This window comes from Leishmania major, chromosome 32 (genome assembly GCF_000002725.2).
Source record: "Leishmania major strain Friedlin complete genome, chromosome 32".
NCBI classification, from domain to species: Eukaryota; Euglenozoa; class Kinetoplastea; order Trypanosomatida; family Trypanosomatidae; genus Leishmania; species Leishmania major.
The window spans coordinates 1165764-1183345 of NC_007273.2; the positions used below are offsets into that span (position 1 = coordinate 1165764).

General features: G+C 52.7%; 5 protein-coding genes and 1 pseudogene across 5 annotated transcripts, besides 1 other annotated feature; 4 read left to right on the plus strand and 2 right to left on the minus strand.

Moving 5' to 3' along the window:
• Positions 1–220: 220 nt before the first annotated feature.
• Positions 221–790, minus strand: LMJF_32_2980 (ATP binding protein-like protein; the record flags this gene model as incomplete). The annotated part of the gene is made up of 1 exon (XM_001685570.1): positions 221–790. The coding sequence occupies one exon, from the start codon at positions 788–790 to the stop codon at positions 221–223; it is 570 nt and encodes a 189-aa protein (XP_001685622.1).
• Positions 791–1076: 286 nt separating this feature from the next.
• LMJF_32_2985 (conserved hypothetical protein) lies at positions 1077–1673 on the minus strand (the record flags this gene model as incomplete). Its single annotated transcript, XM_001685571.1, has 1 exon — positions 1077–1673. The coding sequence occupies one exon, from the start codon at positions 1671–1673 to the stop codon at positions 1077–1079; it is 597 nt and encodes a 198-aa protein (XP_001685623.1).
• A 7067-nt stretch (positions 1674–8740) lies between these two features.
• LMJF_32_2990 (conserved hypothetical protein) lies at positions 8741–11020 on the plus strand (the record flags this gene model as incomplete). The annotated part of the gene is made up of 1 exon (XM_001685572.1): positions 8741–11020. One exon carries the CDS (start codon positions 8741–8743, stop codon positions 11018–11020), a length of 2280 nt encoding a protein of 759 aa, XP_001685624.1.
• A 1905-nt stretch (positions 11021–12925) lies between these two features.
• On the plus strand, positions 12926–13249 carry LMJF_32_2995 (conserved hypothetical protein; the record flags this gene model as incomplete). The annotated part of the gene is made up of 1 exon (XM_001685573.1): positions 12926–13249. One exon carries the CDS (start codon positions 12926–12928, stop codon positions 13247–13249), a length of 324 nt encoding a protein of 107 aa, XP_001685625.1.
• An 802-nt stretch (positions 13250–14051) lies between these two features.
• LMJF_32_2998 lies at positions 14052–14617 on the plus strand (annotated as a pseudogene).
• Positions 14052–14617: a sequence feature.
• Positions 14618–15921: 1304 nt separating this feature from the next.
• On the plus strand, positions 15922–17133 carry LMJF_32_3000 (conserved hypothetical protein; the record flags this gene model as incomplete). The annotated part of the gene is made up of 1 exon (XM_001685574.1): positions 15922–17133. The coding sequence occupies one exon, from the start codon at positions 15922–15924 to the stop codon at positions 17131–17133; it is 1212 nt and encodes a 403-aa protein (XP_001685626.1).
• Between the last annotated feature and the right edge of the window lie 449 nt (positions 17134–17582).

A 17582-nucleotide genomic window follows, 5' to 3' on the forward strand; every position in this document is an offset into this window, starting at 1 on the left:
CGCAGAAAGCACAAAAGCAAAAGAAGCGGCGCATTTTCCTTGCAATATTCAGAAGGCCTACCGGACAATAGTTTCGGTATATTGCTTAATGTGTCGCACGAACGCACACGCACGCAAGAAAAAAAAGCAACATACTCCGCATTGAATTGGTTTCTTTCGTTTTTTGCTTCAAGCTAACATTCAGCTAAGGTGCGTGAGAAGTTAAGAGCACCAGGTATCCCTACTCATCATTCTGGTCGGCAGCAAACATCCCCTTCTCATTCACCATACCGTAGTGCGCCAAAACCTGGGTAACTGTATCGGTAGTAAAATCGTCGGTCCCGCCAAACTCGTCGAAGCCGATGATGCTGTGGAATGTGTGACCCTTTTCCACAAGCATTAAAGTTGGGAGCATCATCACGTTGAAGCGTTCTGGGAGAGACGGAATGCGCTCAACGTCAACATAACAGAAGCGAGTCTCAAAGTGCTCGTGGGCAATCGTACGCAGATGCCGTTCAATGATTTCACAGCGAGGGGTACTGCGGCGCATGAAATGGACAACAATCCGCTCCGAGCTCTGAACGTTATCAAAAAACTCCTTCGGCTCCGCAATCTCTAGGTACTGCCCATGGCCCTTGCGGAGCCACTCGTCACGACGGGCCTGAATCTCCTTCAGTTGCTTCAACCTTTTCTGACGAATGGCGAGAATTTCGTCGTCGTCCATCTGATCGATGCGGTCGATTTCGTCATCGACAGCGCGCTCGATCTGCTGTGCAATCTGCAGCAGCGCCTGCTCCGTTGAGTTTGACATGATCAAGATAACAATGCTCAGCTTGAATAACTCTGTAAAGGAATCATAGATTTGGGGAGTAGGAAGGAAGAAAGTGTGCTGTGAAGAGTAGAAAACCCACTAACAACGACGGAAGACGTGCACCGAAAATCTTAACGCGTCGAGCTATATCAGATACAGGCTTTGCTCGGATCTGATCGATGTGAAAGGAGTCCATAACCATAGTTGTTTTTGTGCCGCTTCGACTAGTTGCAATAATCTGCTGCGCAGGTCACCATTGATTCTATTCAGCTGATATTTTCCATCCCTACACATCATTGAACCCCTTGTTGCTTCTCACGCAAGATTCGAGAATGTCAGTGTCGCTTTTGTCTCGGATAAAGCGCAGGAAGGCGTATGACGGACATTCTCCCCCGCTCAGCGCTGGTGCCAAGCAGCAGTATGTTTGCCTCACCACCATCGCCGTGTGAAGAAGAGTTGGCCTCTGAAGCGCCAGCGAAGACGACACATCTTTTTGCAATGCTATGTGTAGGTATTTGACACCATGTACGTAGCCATCACGCAGCTGCAACGCAATTTCCATCAAAGGTCCTTTGTACGTCCCGTCTCTAGAGCGTGCGTATTGACGAGCTTGAGACCGAATCCTTGAGCATGTGTATGCCTTTCGGTCAGCATCCTCGTGTGAATTGAAGATAGCTTTCTGCGCTTCTGAGAGCACCGAATTGTAGATGCGCCTTGTCTCGGTATGATTCAGTGATCGCGCATCGCCGTAGCGTGATTTCAGCGCCTCTTTCTGATAATTGAGCATCAGATCGTGCACTGGCTCAACACTGTCCTCATCTGGAAGATTAATCAGAACAAAGATAGCGCACACAGTGACAACCAGAGTCCAAAATAGGTTCATTTTTTCACAAGTCTAATGATACCTTCAAAAATGCAAATGAGGAGAAAAGGAAAGGTGGAAAGGTAGATCATTACCTTCCAAACAATTGTCTCGTCGATCGCCAGTATACGGCAGGATGCAGCATCACACGACTCCAGCCCGAAGGCTAACACCACGTCCACAATTATGCAGCCACCGCATGATGCCATTCTTCCATAGCGGCGTTCCAGCTCGTGTCAGTGTCGCGTGGGCCTTCAAAATACGGTCAGGGCATATGCAAGCGCATCAGCAGTCAAAAGCGCTTCTTTTTCAGCAAACAAGCATCATCTCTCGAAGTCGATAGAGAGGAGTGACAGGCCAAATATTCCAAAGGCACAGCAGCAACGGCTACGCCTCTCTAGCAATTAGAGCTGCAGAGTGATACAAAGCTGCAAAAGGAAACAACCGTTAGCGATGAGTCTGAATGAACTGTCAAAGGATCGCTCTTCCCAGACCCTCGAATGTGGCAAATACACATCTCCAGAGAATCGCCTGCCTCTGTCGATGTGGTGCGATCACGTTCGCAGTCTGCGCATCGTTGAGCCTTGTCAATTTCAGAAAGCAGCTTATCATGCCCGTCGTGGAACACTCAGCCGTCCAAAATGCCCACCTTCCAATCGTCGATAAGCCTCCCGTGGGGCACAAAAGCGAGCCACCAGCATCCCTATGGGCAAAAAACTGCCGCGCGCCTCACATCGGCCTCCTAACACCTGCTGAAGCAAACCCATGCACTGATTACTCCCCAAATAGCTCATTTGCCCGCCTAGAACTGCGCAAACATGTCCCGCACGCACACATACCCTTCACTCCCACGGCGCTGTGAGTGTTACCGTTCAAACAAACCCAATCACACAAGTCTTCACAAAGAAATCGAAAACTCATTGCCTGAGCAATCACTACCCGTCACACTCGACAAACTCCATGTGTTGCGAACCCAGCACTTTCGCGAAACTTCAGGAAGTTTTGGAGTGCCCAATAACAGGGACTATAGTTAGGAGCAAGAGAACATCAGACCTCGGGGTGCGGTGGGATGATGAGATGTCTTTGCGATCGTCAGTGGTACATCCCTACCTGGAGCAATGCCCAATCACAAAAAAGGGCGCGAACAGCCAACAACAGTGCCGAGGCGTTTTTCTCAAACTGAACCCGCTCAACACACGCGGATTCTAGGTGAAACCTAACAAAGAGCACCGCCTTATATGCATCTCTCAAGCTTCTCAGATGCCCCACCTACCGTACATTGTTTGCCCACGAAAGAACACTACTGGCGCAACGCCAAGTTCCCCGCCCGCCCTCTCACCTACAGTACTACACCTGCTTTAGATATTCAGCCCCTCCTGTTTCAGGACATACTGATGGCGGGGCGCTCGATGGCGTGGCATCGTGGGGTCCACTGCCGTTCCGTTTGGGAAAGCCCACCCATTCCGCCCCCACCCCCCCTCACCGCCGCCAATGCCAAACCGCCTCTGTTGGACCCAGGAAAACTGCCTACATCTCTGGGAGATCAGATCAATGGATCGCTGCTGATATCGGCAGTGGGGTTCCGGATGGTGCCGCGTCAGGAAGCCCTGCGACAGCGAACGCGTTTGCGCCGTTCATATAATACGCGAAGTGTCAACGCGACCCGGAAGCATCTTACACGCGGACCTTAAGCCGGCTCTTGGCGGTGAGCCTGGGCGACTGCACGGAGCGCGCGGAAAAGACGCCCAAAAAGGAAACCCGCGGCGAAACAGCCCAGCATCCTCTGGCCTGCGCTGCCGTTCACTAGCGGGGGGTAAGCCAGCGCATGAACTCTTTGAAACAAAGCAAGGCTCCCTTTCTCACCATCACAAACGAACCTCGATCTGTACAACTTACCCGAAAGAGCGACGAGTAATACCACCAAGATCTGCATGAGGAAAAGAGACCCTTCCCATTTTCGGAAGCGGTTCCATGCCACCGCCCCCGGCTTTATGTGCTTTTTCGTGCTTACCAGATAAAAAACTTTAGCGACTTGGTTCCGCTCTTCCTCCCTCCCCCCGGCCACCCATCACAAAGTTCAAAAAGCCAGCGGCGCTTCGAATTGGCGCCCTCCGAATTCCCAACCCCCTTGCGAGCACCCCCCCCAACGATAGGCCAAAGCCCGGGACCCCACCCCCAGACTCTTAGAAAATAGAATAAAGAGAAACTGACGACCACACCCCACGCAGCACCACGTGGCCGCCCGTTAAAACACAATGCTCCGGCTGAGTACGTCACAAAAGCCAAAGCCAAAAGCCCTCTTCCTTTCAACAACTCGCTTTCCCACTCCCACAAAGTTCACCCGCAGGCGGGGCACACCATTCAGCCGTTGTTCCGGCCCATGCGCACTTTTTCCGTTCTTTAGCAGCTTGATCTTCCGACTAACCTCGCAACCACAACCTCAGGTAAGCGCTCCTCTCTTCCAGAAGACCACTCAAACGCCACACAACCGCCGCCCCGTTAGAAGCGGCCCTCACCCTTCACCCCCGACACTGATGCGCACAACAACGCCCAAGCATCTAAGGCAACGCTGTTCCCGACCACTGCCCGCACACTTCTGCCACTCCACCCCGTGTTTTCGGTCATGGCAACCTTGTGAAAAACTAAGCGCCCCTACACCTCCATAACCCCCCCCCCTTCTAGAGTGTATGTCTCGCAACAACTTCTGCTTCTTTTTAATAGCCGACGTCAGGTTCCCGTCACCTCGCCATTAATCCCATAACCAAAGCACAGCAGCACCCGCTCGGTGGGGAGGCCTGGCGGCCCCCGTACACATGCCGGCGCCGAGCCACCCCTCATAGTCACAGAGCCAGGCGCCTACGACGTAGGGGGGTCAGAGCGGCTTATCGCTAATGATGTCGGCGGTGGGGTGCTGAATGGCGCTGTGTTGGGGAGGGATCCGCCACTGTGCGCACGCCCGTGCCGTGCGTATGCTGGGCGGGGTGTCAGCGTGACTCGAACGTGTCCCACCCGGCCCTCGCACTGCCTGCTGGTGTGGGAAAGCCTGGGCAACCTCGGGCGATGCATCGCGTGGCGGTCAGCATGGCTGGGGGCGGCGGTGGGGCGACATGCGGGGCGGGGGGCGGGGCGGTGCCCAACGTATGTGCTGCGGCGATGTCGGGGAGCGGACGGCAAAGCATGATGCGCCTGTGTGGTGGGAAAGGTCGATTGTAGCAAAGAAGAGCAGCAAAAATATGCTGATCAATAATTTGTTTGAAATCCTATTAAAAATATGTGCTTGCAAAGCCGAAAATATGGTCAGAAAGGTGTTGTTGTGCCTCTTTCTTGTCTTTTCTGTGAAAACTAAGGTGGTGGCTTGTGTGCGGCGTTCGGTGGGAGGGGTTCCTGGTTTTGGTGCGGGTGTGTTAGCCAAGGGTCGTGTTTTGCAAATTTTAGTAAGCACGAAGGGGTCGGGATGAAAGCATCAGAGCCAAAAAGCGAAGCAGAAACTCTACGAGTTAAATGCGCGAGGACGCACAGTATGAATACCGAGAAAGCCTTTATTATGTATAGTCAAGCCTCGGGATGACAGTGGTGACATGCTGGTTTTTCATGCTTGCGGCTTGTTGTGCAAAAAGCGTTTGGCTGCGGGGCTTGGCGTTTGGCTTTTTTTTGGGGGGGGGAATAAGGATGGGCCCGCATAAAAAAAAAACACCAACGGAACGCGTTTGGTGTCAGGAAGAACCGGGGCGCAGTTAACATTCAGACAAAGGACTTCAGGCGCTCGATTATCGGAGCTGGGGCTAGGGCGGTGTCGACGAACAATTCCACAGCTTGCATTTGTAGAAAGCAGGCTTTCTCGCCAGCAAAAACAAGTTTCGAGTATGTGGTCTGGAAGCCGGGGCCTTTGGCCATCAGAGCGCCAAAGAGATGCTTGTTGGGGGCTCTTTGGGGTGTAATATTTTTTTGATGGGGTGAAAATAGAGAAGCGCGTTGCGGCCTGCAGCCGCGCTGGCTTTGAAGATTGGTGCGGGGGTTATTTGAAAGAAGCACGAAAGAATGCGTTTCGAAAAGGTGTACCAGCCGGCGGTTCAGCGGCTATGAAAAGCACGGCGTGCTTCGCCAAAATTTTGGCTTGTGATTGCTGAGCTCCCGTCTTTTTCTAGTGAGTGATCTCGTCATTTTTTCGGTGCTCCGCGGTGGCTCGGGCTTTTGGTGTTCCCTTGTAAGGGCGGGTGCGGGTTTGCGCCTTTTTGTTCGGCCTCGGGGGATGAAACCGAAGGGACATGCGATGTTTACCCTCCCCGCGGTGCGCGCTAAGGGGGGGGGGGCATTTCTGGGGCCGCTCTGCTCTGTTTGTCCCTTGCTTTGACCGGGCAAAATTGCAGAAATAGGGGTTGTGACTGTCTGGAAATCAGCCAGCCATGCTGAAGACTTACGTTCCGCCGATTTCAACTCTCCTGTGGTGGGGCCCTTGGGGCTCGGGAGGCGGTGGCGAGAAGGCAGAGTATCTCATGTATTACCGGCGGTTGTCGGTTCTGATTTATGTCGGCGCAACGAAAAATATCCTTTTCCTCACTCCATGGGGGTGGTTGGCCACTTTGTCCTTCACCAAAGGTCGTGGGATATCTCAATTTGGGCGAATGCTGTTTTGCTTTCCACAAAAATTTCTTTGCCTTTCGGCATCTTGCGGGTATGCTTGTCTAGGGGATTCAAGTCTCTGCGGGGGGGGGGTTACTCATTGCGTTTCGGGAAGGTCTGCAATCTGTGGTGCTTAATGGGAACCTGGTTTTGTGCTGCGCTGGCTTTACGGGCCGAATGATGTTTTTGTGTCGAGCCGATTGGATGTGTTTTGGCTTTTCGTCTCATTGTGTTTGTGGTGTCGCTGTCACGAGACAACTGTTGTTTCACGAGGGCTGGTGAGCTTTTCCTTGTGTTCGGAGGTGGGGTAGCCGCAAGCCTTCGTTTTGTGATGGTTGAAGGATTCCCCGGCTTTCACCACATTGCGGGAAAGGGGGTGTAAATAAGACGATGGTGGGTCGGCGAGCGCACGACAGGATTCAGGCTTTCGGGGTATGGCGCTGCCAGCTCCAAGGGGCTGAAACCCTTCGGGTGCGTGAATGCACGCTTGGAAGCTTTTTGTTAAAGCAGGGGGGGGGGCGCCAGCTGCTTAGCCAAGTCGGAGTATTTTTGGTGAGATGTTCACGGGGTTAGAATCATGACACTCAGTCAAATGGTTGCAATCTGCGCTGGTTGTTCAGGTGGTGTCAACGTTCGAATGGGTGGGGTGGGAAGGGGTCTGTGAGACTGCTGGCTTGTTTGGTGGTGGTGTGGGGAGAGGCACGCGCGTCTTTGGCGAAAAGCATCTTATTCGTGGGTTGGCTGTTTCATACTGCAGCGCTGAAGCGGCTGAGTAAGTTGTCGGCGGAGAGGAGTGAAGGGTAAAGGGCGGGGCCGGGGCCGGTGAACGGACTCATGTAGGCGAATCCGAGGTATTCTTCGCTTGGAATGCGAGACTTCTCTAGAGCGAAAAGAAGAGGGGATGGCTTGGTGCTTGGCCCCAAGCACACAGGAAAGTGTGTTTGCATCACCGTGACGGCGGCAGTACAGAATTGTATGTGCAACTTTATTTCATACTGTTCTGTGCGGTGCGAAAACAAACCAGTGCCGGGATGCGATCGCCCGTCATTAACGTCCACAGTTCCTACCTCCCGACTTTGAAGATTCTTTGACGTCTGCCACACAGTGCCGCCGGACGAAGACTGCCATTTCTGCGTGATCAAGCTTCTGTGGCTCAACAACTCTTCTGCTTGCCTTGTCGTCTTTCTTTCAACACGTTAGTAAAGGGTATTGCAAAGAGAATAAAAACTAGTTCCGCGACAATGGCGCATCCTCTGTACTATGCCTTTTGCTACTGCGAAGAAAATGTGTACAAATTTCTAGAGATGATTTCTGCAATGGGGGATTTATTTGACCGAAGCTGTGCTGTTTTCATGACTTCCTTTTGCTGCGCACCCTGCGATGAGGCTCTCAACGAGTGGACTTCTGTCGTCCCATATCGGCCCTGCGAATCTTCAGAGCTTAGGAAGGACATCACAACATGGGATTACCATGTGATTGCTCTCGTGCGGGCGACGCGCACTGGTAAGTGGTACGTTGTCGATCAGGACTCACGGCTGTCACCTACATGGGATGCCGACCTGGGTTCATTAGCTCCACACTGCATTGATCTTGACAAATACGTCGCGCAGGTATTGTTTCTCGATACAGCTGTCACAAATACTGTCTGTTCTGAACTGACAGAACTTCTGAACCGGGTGCGTTATCGGGTTATTGAGCGGGACGATTATCTCTCCTTTTTACGAAGTGATCGGTCTCACATGCAGAAAGAGCCGGGAGTGTATCGAACGCTGCCACCACAGTGGCCCTTGATCAATGGGTGCTCTACTTGCGTAAGGGACGAGGTCAGGAGAAGAGCGGAGTCAGCATTGAGTTCGCTGCCGTCAACTTTAAGGGCGAACAACCTTGTATGTTTTATTAATGCAGCCAATACCACAATCCCAGGGGTAATTATCGACAGACACTCGTTTGCAGATTTTTTTCGATAGCTATCAAAAAAAAAAATACTTCATTTGAGTGCGATGGAGCTCTGCCACCACAATAACAAGGTATCCTTTCGTGCATTATGGAGTGCTGGCTGACATTTGCGCACCTTTTCTTTCTGCGCGTTTGCTGTCCTCATTTTCAATGCCAAGCGTAATGAGCTTCCTTCCTTTTTTCTTTCTTGCCTTGCCTTCTTCTACAAGTCCACATTCCGAAAAGTTACAGAGATGCATCAAAGAACGGATGGCACGTCTGGTTACTTTAACGATGTTCCGTATTTTACGCCTGTCGAGACGGCTGTCTTCTATGAAGCTGTGCGAAGCTGCCGCTTGCACAGGCTTCCGGCGCATTTGATGGTAAAGCCGAGATCTATTCCCTTCTTTACAAATTCCGATTCGGCGTTAGCAAGTGCACTGGAAAAAATGGATGCAGATAGGAAAGGAAAGCGCAAAGTAGAGTCAAGTGCACCCCTTCCCATATTCACGACAGACTATTCTGCAAATCAGATGCTGTTCAAGGCTTCCGGCAAAGACTACGTGTCACTACGCGAGGTGTGCAACATTTTTGATGCGTCGACAAGAACCACTGAGTCCAACACCGTCGACATCCACTCGCTCAACAATGAAGCGATAAATAAGGTATGGACTGAGCTGCTTCTCTTTCTCAACAGCTGTAGTGGTTCGGTAGGCAGATTCGTTGTTCACAACATCGATACACTGTGCAGCATGTCTGACGGATCCTGTGAGTTTCTTGTTTCTCTCCTTTTGGCGGGTGTTGCATCGATTCTTCGCTACTACTCTCACATCGGCGATCGGGAAGCGCTTCTGAATTCAGTTTCTGTCGAATTTACCGTTCTCAATACCGAGACAGGCTCGAGGGTCGCCGATAGTCTCCAGTTTTTTGTCGAAAGGGGCCTGAGGCTGACAGTCTCTCGCTCACGCGAAGACAACTTCAAGGCAGCATACGATGAGCTAATTTCTTCCATGCGCTGCATAGAGTTCTCTGACGCCGACTGGATAGATGCAATCTGTGGCGAGATCGTAGACGCACATGAGATGCTGTGCGACAGAGATATTGAGGCGGCCGGTTCTGGGAGTTTCATCTCACCCATAGTGCTGCTCATAGCTCCTCCAGGGCCTTCTCTGCGTGTAGCTTTAGAGAAACAAATTTTGGACAGCTATAGCAGCGAGGCTCTACGAGTACAAAGTGATGGCGAATGGATTAATGCGCAGTTTGACAAAAAGGCACCTCTTGTGTTTATCTGCAGCTCTTATTGGCTTGTTGAGCAGATGAGTATGCCGAAGGGAGATGGCTTGCTACACCGGCTGAACGTGCAGATCATAGTGCATGGTGGGTTCTGCGAAATTGGAGACTCCGCTGAGGAGGAAATTCTGCGCTGCGTGATCGCCCTGAGAAGCTGCGGGATTCAATGGGAGGAAATGAGAGTCATGCAGCACAAGGAACCGTCGTACTGGCGACTGGAAGAACCTGTGAGCTTTCGAAGCAACAATGCACTGGCGCAAGAGTGTGCCAATGTGCTTCTCCTTCTGTTTCGCCGCTTTCTCACTCCATACTCTCCTTTCAGCAAACAGCCGCACACGTCGCTTCCACGCGACATTTTTTGCTCACGTCGAGGGTGGGATTTCTACCACAGGCTGACGCAAACGCTGCGTCTTGCCGGGGTCCTGGCGCCTGAGGCGGCTGCTCCCTTTGAAACAATTGAATTGACGGTTTTGGGTCGATTCTTATCGTACCGATTTCGAATCGGAGAAGGGGCGCTGATCGGTGACACGCTTACTGTCACTGACGGGAAAGCCATTTTATGGGCGTTTTTGTTTCGTCAACCGCTGAGCGTTCCCCTCGACGTTATCAAAAGCTGTCATGCGTTTGATTCGTGGGTCGATGCTGCGGTTGCAAATTACTGCAAAGTGTACCGGCTGGAGTTCGAGCCCGAGGCGAGTACACCGCGAAAAGCACTTGTAGCGCAGCTGGCGCTTTTCGGAATTGGTGACTGTGCCGTTCGGGATAGAGTGCACTATCTCCTTAGTTCACCCAATGGAGTTCGGCTTCCGCTAAGACAACACCTTGTCACAGCAGCGCCTACAAACTGTCGTGGATGGTACGAGCAGGCGCCCTTGAATGCAGGGCTTGCCCTGGAGAAAAAAGAGGTGAATGTCTTCTGCCTACCCCCTCAGTCGGCATATTGCGAGCTGGAAGCGGTGGAGAAGGGGGCGAGTTTCCACATACAGTGCCCCATGGAGCTTTCATATCCTCTTATTGTTGCACATTCAGTGCTGCACATTTCGCTGCACAATGTTTGCGTTTTCAGTGAAACTGCTGACCCCAGCGTCGTGACTCCGCTCCCTGCACACCTTTTGGAGTCAGGAGTGATGTCCAGCTTGTTGTGTGAAGTGAAGAGAGGCAATGCTGGTTTCTGGCTCGATGGCGTCATGAATGAGATTGTATTGGCGTCCTCTGCTTCTTCTGTGCTCGCCCCTTTGACGCTGCAGGGAAGGCAATACATACCATACTGCGAACGTGAGCTTTTTACGCGAAAAAGGCTGCGGCAGGAGAGAGAGGCAGTCAAAGCCGCCAAATCAGAAGAGTTCAGAGGTACACTTCCACGAACCGCAGCGGAGCGCAGCGCTGTGGAGGAGCTGGCGGAGCTTATCAGGACAATTGGCAGAGAAAAAGCAGAAAAAGCTGTCCGTGGAAAGAAAGGTTTTAGCTTTTTGGAGCCGTCACACGAGCTTTACCCATTCTACCTCTATAATTTGAAGCTGTGAAGCAGCAGAAATCAAAAGGACAAGCGGTACGATCTCTACTTTAACGGCGCGGTCAACGCAGAAGCTCTGAGCACACACAAGCAAGACCTGCAAGTGACATAGTAAGCTCTCTTCGATACGAGCTGCTGAACACCACCCTCTCACTGCTTCTGAGTAGGTTCAGATACCAGTCTCGTTTTTTCTTTTTCTCACTGTATGCCTCCATGTCGTGCGACCAAGTTTCTGTGCTGTGGCTGTGGGTCACACAGTCAATCAATTGATCATATCCTCTTCTCGTCTCATTCCCTTATGCCGTTTTGCCCCATTTAGTCATCCTTATTGCCGTAACGTAGCTGTGTGGGCGAGGTCCTTGATATGGCAGTGAGAGCACGAAGGGGAATGAAGGAAAGGACTGCTCACACGAGCATCTTCTACCGCAGCGTGCTTGGCGTGACTCTTCTCGTAGCCGTTCTCTGTGCTGTTTCGATGAGCTGGTACAGCTCGCATACATTGTCTCATACGCTGAGCGGCACATGGAGCGCCGCAGACGGCAAAACTGTCGTCGCTATGTGCAATGGTGATTCTACTTGGAGTGGCACATGTTCCTTAGAGTCGGAGGACTTCCGTTATGAAGGCGCAGTGCTAGCCTCCCCACTGAGCGGTGGTGGGTGGGCTGCTGTTCTCCGATCAAATGCTGGTTACACCATTCTTCTCTGGCACAAGAAAAGGACCCTAACAGTTGTGTTAGAAAACGTTGGCGGTGCTCTTCGCAAAGCCGAGTACGTACGCAGCACTACACAGGCAGAGGATTTTCTGACTGCCTTGCAGCTGAAAGGCAAGTACATCGGTGCGCTGTTTGTGATGGTAGGCACCTACAAATGGATACAGGTGTCCTTTCTTGGTGTACCGCTGCGCCGTGCGAGGCGTTTCTGACCTGGTAGCAAGCTGCTGCTTCACATCCCTTTGCAGCTAAGCATAAGGAAGAAACTAAAGACGCGCAACCAAGGCAGTATCCTGTGCGCGGGGGGGGGGGAGCACCTTCACAAGCGTTTGTGGGGTACTTTTGCACATCGCGGACGCCACCGGCGGCCCGGCATTGTAGAGTGCACCAGTGTCGTTCTCCTCGCCCGCAACCTGCATGTTTGTCTTGATGTCCCTGTATCCTTGGACCTTTTTCCATCCACTTTTCCCGGTCGCGTTTTCGATCGCCTTCCCCTAGCTCGATACCGAGGTCAAGGCAAGCGGTAGCGCTGCCTTTTTTCTCTTAGAGACGCACAAGTCGATTATTCTCTAGGTCTCGCTTTTCCGATACGAGTCTTCGCCTCATCATACCCGAAGCGGTTGCAGTGGCCATGCAGAGCGCCAAAAAACGAGAGCTTTGTTACGAGACGCGCGACGCGTTCCACAAATGCCTTGACACCCTCCCCGAGGACCCGGAGAAAGAGTGCGCTGCTCAAAAAAAGTTATTTGAGCAATCATGTCCCAAGAGTTGGGTGTCCTACTTTGAGAAGCAACGCGAGCGCGAGGTGATCTTGCAGCTTCAGGTGGAGCAGTACAAGAGGCGGTAGGTGGTGGCTACTCTCTGTCTTTTACGACATGTGTTTGGCTGTGTCACATTTTTCTGGAGCTGTCTCTTTGGTCACAATCCAAGTGCAATGCTGAAATCTTTCGTTTTCTCGGTTGCTCAACTCGGGCCCCCTCCCCGGATCGGCAGCAAGCTTCCGAAGGTGCACTACTCGTACACGCGGCTGACAATTGAGTTGTCCGCTTTGGTGTAAATGCTGCGGCAGTAAGCTCGCTCGTTTCTCACTTCCAACCCCTACCAAATGTCGTCCTCTCCCTCTTTTCGGTCTGGCTGCGGCTCCCTCCCTTTCCCTTTCCTCTCACAAGTCACACACACACTACTGGTCAAACGCAAAAGAAGACATGAACACGCAGGACGAACGATTTGTGGGCCGTGTGCTGGAGAAAAACTACGAATCCGTGTTCCAGGTCCGCACGATGGGATCGCTACTGGCGGGGATCGCAGCTGGCGTTCTAGGACTCACGAACTTCCGGGGCCTCTTTTTCTTCATAGGTTGTGCTGTCGTTACGTCCTTTGCCATCATGGCATTCGGCTGCGGCGGAAACGCGCACAAGTGCTTCCCGAAAGGCACATCGGAGCTCTTCTCTGTACAGCAACTGCTGTCAGGCGCCATGACGTACATCCTTGTATGGACGGTGGCGTACGACGCCATCTACATTTTTTAGCATCACTCGGGCAGTTGCAAGGAGTGCGCTGATACCTCTACCTTTTCCTCATGTTTGTGTGGGGCTGGATTATAATGATCTGAAACTTGGCGTACATCAACTGAAAGCAAGGTGTGTCTAGTGGGCGTGGAAGACCACGGTGTCATCCTGAGCACAGTCGCGTCGGTAATGAAGGCCGAGCGAGCCTGTGGGGAAAAAAATGAAGGAGCGCTGCTGCACATGCGGTGACGAGGAGGAGAATGCCCGCAAACAGCCCTGTGTCTCTCTGTTCCAGCGGAAGTGCTTTTCAACGTTGCACTCGTGTGCATTTTACTCCCCCTACGTCACCAGCGTTTTCCCCTCCATGTTGGGCACGTCCTACGTTTTTCCATGCTGCTTCTTGAGCGAAAACCTCACGCACGCACTCGAAAGATATACCAACGTGGCCACAAAGGACATCAGTGCACGCGTGTCCATCTCTTCATCTTTTATCCTCTCTGCTACACGGAATGCCATAGACTTCCAGCACGCACTCCACACACGTTGGTATCCGATGCCTACGGGGTTGGCAAGGTCAATGTGGTGCCGCTACTTTTTGTGAAACATAAGCTGCACCTCGGCACATTACTTCACCATGCACTGAAATGCACACACACACACACAAACACAAACCAGTGTACACGTGTTCCCTCCACAGCCCAACATGAAACAATTTTTGGCCTTGCGTTCTTGGTGCCAGCTCCTATCGTGGCGCGCATCTTGGTTATCCTGACGTGTCTGGCCGGAACCAGGACCGGGCTGGTTCTCTGCGTCTTTTCACTCGATGCAACTCGGCTCTCCGGCATTTCTCACACCGGCGACCCGGCTGAAGCGGAGCGGTCAAGGCGGCTGCTCTCGATTCTCTAGAAGCTTCGCTGGCTATTGATTACTCTCTTCGCGTGGAATGACTTCGCGCTTGAGATGCTATCGTTGATTCTCAGCACATTTCTTCCGCCCTTAGCGATGATTGTCACATATGTCACGGTCACACTCCTTTTCTGCGAGATTCAAGGGCTTTTTTTATTCAGAATGCATTCGAAGCGTCCGCTTTCGTCTCCCGTTATTCCTGTTCTCGTGTGTATCACGGTCCCTGTGGCATGACCGATAGGTCAGCTGTTGGGTGGTTTTGTGGGCGACAAAGATGCCGTCTTTTTCCAGCGCCGCGAGCTGCGCGACATTATTCGAATACCATACAAGCTGTGTAAGCAGAGAAGGGGAAAGCGCGCGGAAGTGGAGGAGGACAGCGTCGACGGCCAGGAAAACGAGGAAAACCTCACCGAGAGGGTGATCATGCTGATGCGCAACGTGCTCAGTTTTTCAGAGAGCACCGCAAAAGACATTGTGCAACTTTGAATCGAAGAAAATGTACAAGTGGCACATCGAAATCCTCCTCTTTCCATACGTCATTGCAGAGGTGTTCGCCAAGGGATACAGCTTCATCCCAGTCTACGAGAACGCCGACGCCTCAGCAAACGTGACGCAAATCCTCATGGCAAAGATGCTCATCGTGTTCATTTACCGATCCGATTCGGAGGGTGTGTGCGTTCAAAATATGCAGCTGGTGCTGCTTCAGTGCTTCAAAGGCAGCACCATGTCCACTGAGGTCTTTGTTCACCTGCAAGGCATTTCGCCGTCTGGTGCTGCATTCACAAGCAAGACTGGTGGCAAGGTAGGTTGGGCTGCTGCCGTTGCGCACCGTCAGTGTGTAGGTTCACGAGACGACGTTTCAGGCCGAGATGGATCCGCGCAGCCAGTCGCCGATGCGGGTGATGGTGCGCTCACGGAGAGGTTTTTGGCGAATGGGCCAGTAGCCCATAAACGTGAGCAGCCGACCCAGCACCTTGAACGTCAGTTTCGCCTTAATCCCCGCCGTTCCTCCAAATGAGAGGTCAGTACGGCGCGCCGACTCGGCTGAGCGACTCAGCATTGTCGTAGGCACAGGCGAGGCGTCTCCTCTACACCAGTACTCAGTGAAAGCTGCCGCGCGAGTTTTTTCCACCTTCACGGTGCCTCAAAGAGCGTATTTCGCTGGGCACCTCTGTCTTGGTTTCATGGATTTGTGTCTTACTTTGACGGAGCACCAAGACCCTCTTTTGTTTTCTTTTGCTTGCAGAAAGAGGCCAGGCTGATTCTACAGTGTCAGAAGAGAATGCACAACTCGGCCGAAGGAGGCATACGTGACTTGGTGCGCGGAAATTCAAAGTGCCGGATGAGCTCTCTCTCGTCTCAGGGCCGCCTCATCGTCTCTCTGACTCACGAAGGTTACACGGGCCGAGGTACGCACTCATGCACATTTCAGCGTCGGTTCGGCTTCACGACACGATGTTTCACGTGGTTCTGTTCTGCATCTCATTTTTCCCTCTCTCCTACATCTTGTTTCTCCCCTGGTCTCCGCGCTGTTTCTTGTACGCATCGATGCCGATGAGCGGGCATAGGTGCAAACGCACCGAGTTAGCGTCGTTGGGAAAGTTTGCGAACAGGCGCATTGTGCGTGGTCTGGACGAGGAAGGAACAGGAAAGGGTATTGTGGCCTAGGTTGCCGCGCCCTAGCGCCATCTTCTGCAGCGCAAGCTGCGCTCGTAATTTCTGCCTTCTTCACACGCACATAAGCATCTCCAACAAAACTCACGTACACAGTCTCACACACTCCCCCGATGGCGAACGGCTACAGTATACTCGGTGTGCCGGTCGACGTGTCGATTTGGACGTTGATGATGATTATCACGGCGCTGGTGGTGCTAGCGGGGTTAATGGCGGGCCTCATTATCAGCGTCTTCTCGCTCGACAAGGATCGGCTGAAGGTGCTCGCACAGCGATCGGAGACAGTAGAGGGGCGACGCGCGCGCCGGCTGCTGCTCGTCTTGCAGAATCCGCACTGGGTTCTCGTTACCCTCGTCGTTGTCGACTCCGCCGCAACGGAGATGCTGCCGCTGCTGTTCAATGTCCTTCTTTCCCCCGTCGAGGCAGTCATCATGTCCGTGATCCTGCTGGTCATCTGCGGGGAGATCATACCCGAAGCAGTGTTCACGCATCACGCACTGGCGCTGAGCTCAGCGTTGGCTTATCTAGTGCTGGCGCTAATGGTAGTCACAGCACCAATATCGTGGCCCGTTGGGAAGGTGCTAGACTGGTGTGTTGGGAGCCGATCGGGTGTCGCCTTCAAGCGTGGGCAGCTACGCGAGGTGATCCGATATCGAGCCGCCCAGCTTTATGACATACATGGAGACGATGACGACGAGACCGCGCCGCCGCGCGAGAGCAGCCTGGACACACGAGAGCCGCGCTTGATGCACCAGCTTGAGACCCAAATAATGCTGGGGGTCTTGAGTCTATCGGAGTACGTCGGGTCCTCTGTGTTGAAGAAGAGCATTCGGGCAACTTTCACTGTCCATCGTGACGCCGTTGTTAGCAAGCGGATGGTTCAGAGCATGGTGACGCACAAACTAAATCACATTCCCGTGTACAGCGACGTCGGAAACCCATCTAACGTCACACAAGTGTTGGAGCTTCGGCTTTTGCTCTTCTTTGCTTACTGCGAGGAAGGAGCTTCGATTCGCATCCGCGATCTCCCACTCCTGCCCCTGCCTCGGTACAGCGCAGACACGCCGTGCAATTTGCTTCTGGACTACCTCCGTGCTTCTCCTCTCCAGGTAGTCGCGCTCACGAGCCCAGATAACGCTGCCAGAGTTGTTGGCATCATCTCAGCATCGGACGTAGTGGAGCTTGTGCACAGAACCTCGTTCGATACCGCCTACGTGGAGTCTCACCGGCCGCAGCAAGGCAGTGTCGTGCAGTCCTTTCGCGCACACAACGCCTCCATGACTCACGAGACAAACCAGATGTTACTGAACGACATGAGCACGTGACGGGGAACGTGGAACGAAGCCGCGCCTGCATGGTTTTGTCTAGTGTGCCTCTTTTCATCGATGTCGCCGCTGCTTTCCTATTTGCTCACTCAAGTGTACTGGCGTTTATCTTTTGTTTTGTGTTTGCTCTCTTGTGCTTTCCTGATCACGTACCGTGTCTCATCGACAGCTGCTCCAAGGTTCGAAGTATGGCGAAAAAAAAAGCCGATCAGAATATACACTGTGCCAATGAGAGTGCTTTGTTGTGAGAGGTCTTGACGAGTGGTGCCTTCTGCCTTTGTGGCGCATTGGTATCCGAAGAGAGTTTCCTCTCTGTCCCACTCGAGGCCGAGACAGATGCGATCGCTCTCATCGTTGAACTCACCGTGAGGATGATAACCCGCCCCCTGCAACTCTGTGTTTCTCTCCTCTCTCGTGCCCCCTCCCTTCTTTTTTTCCGATCCTCTTCC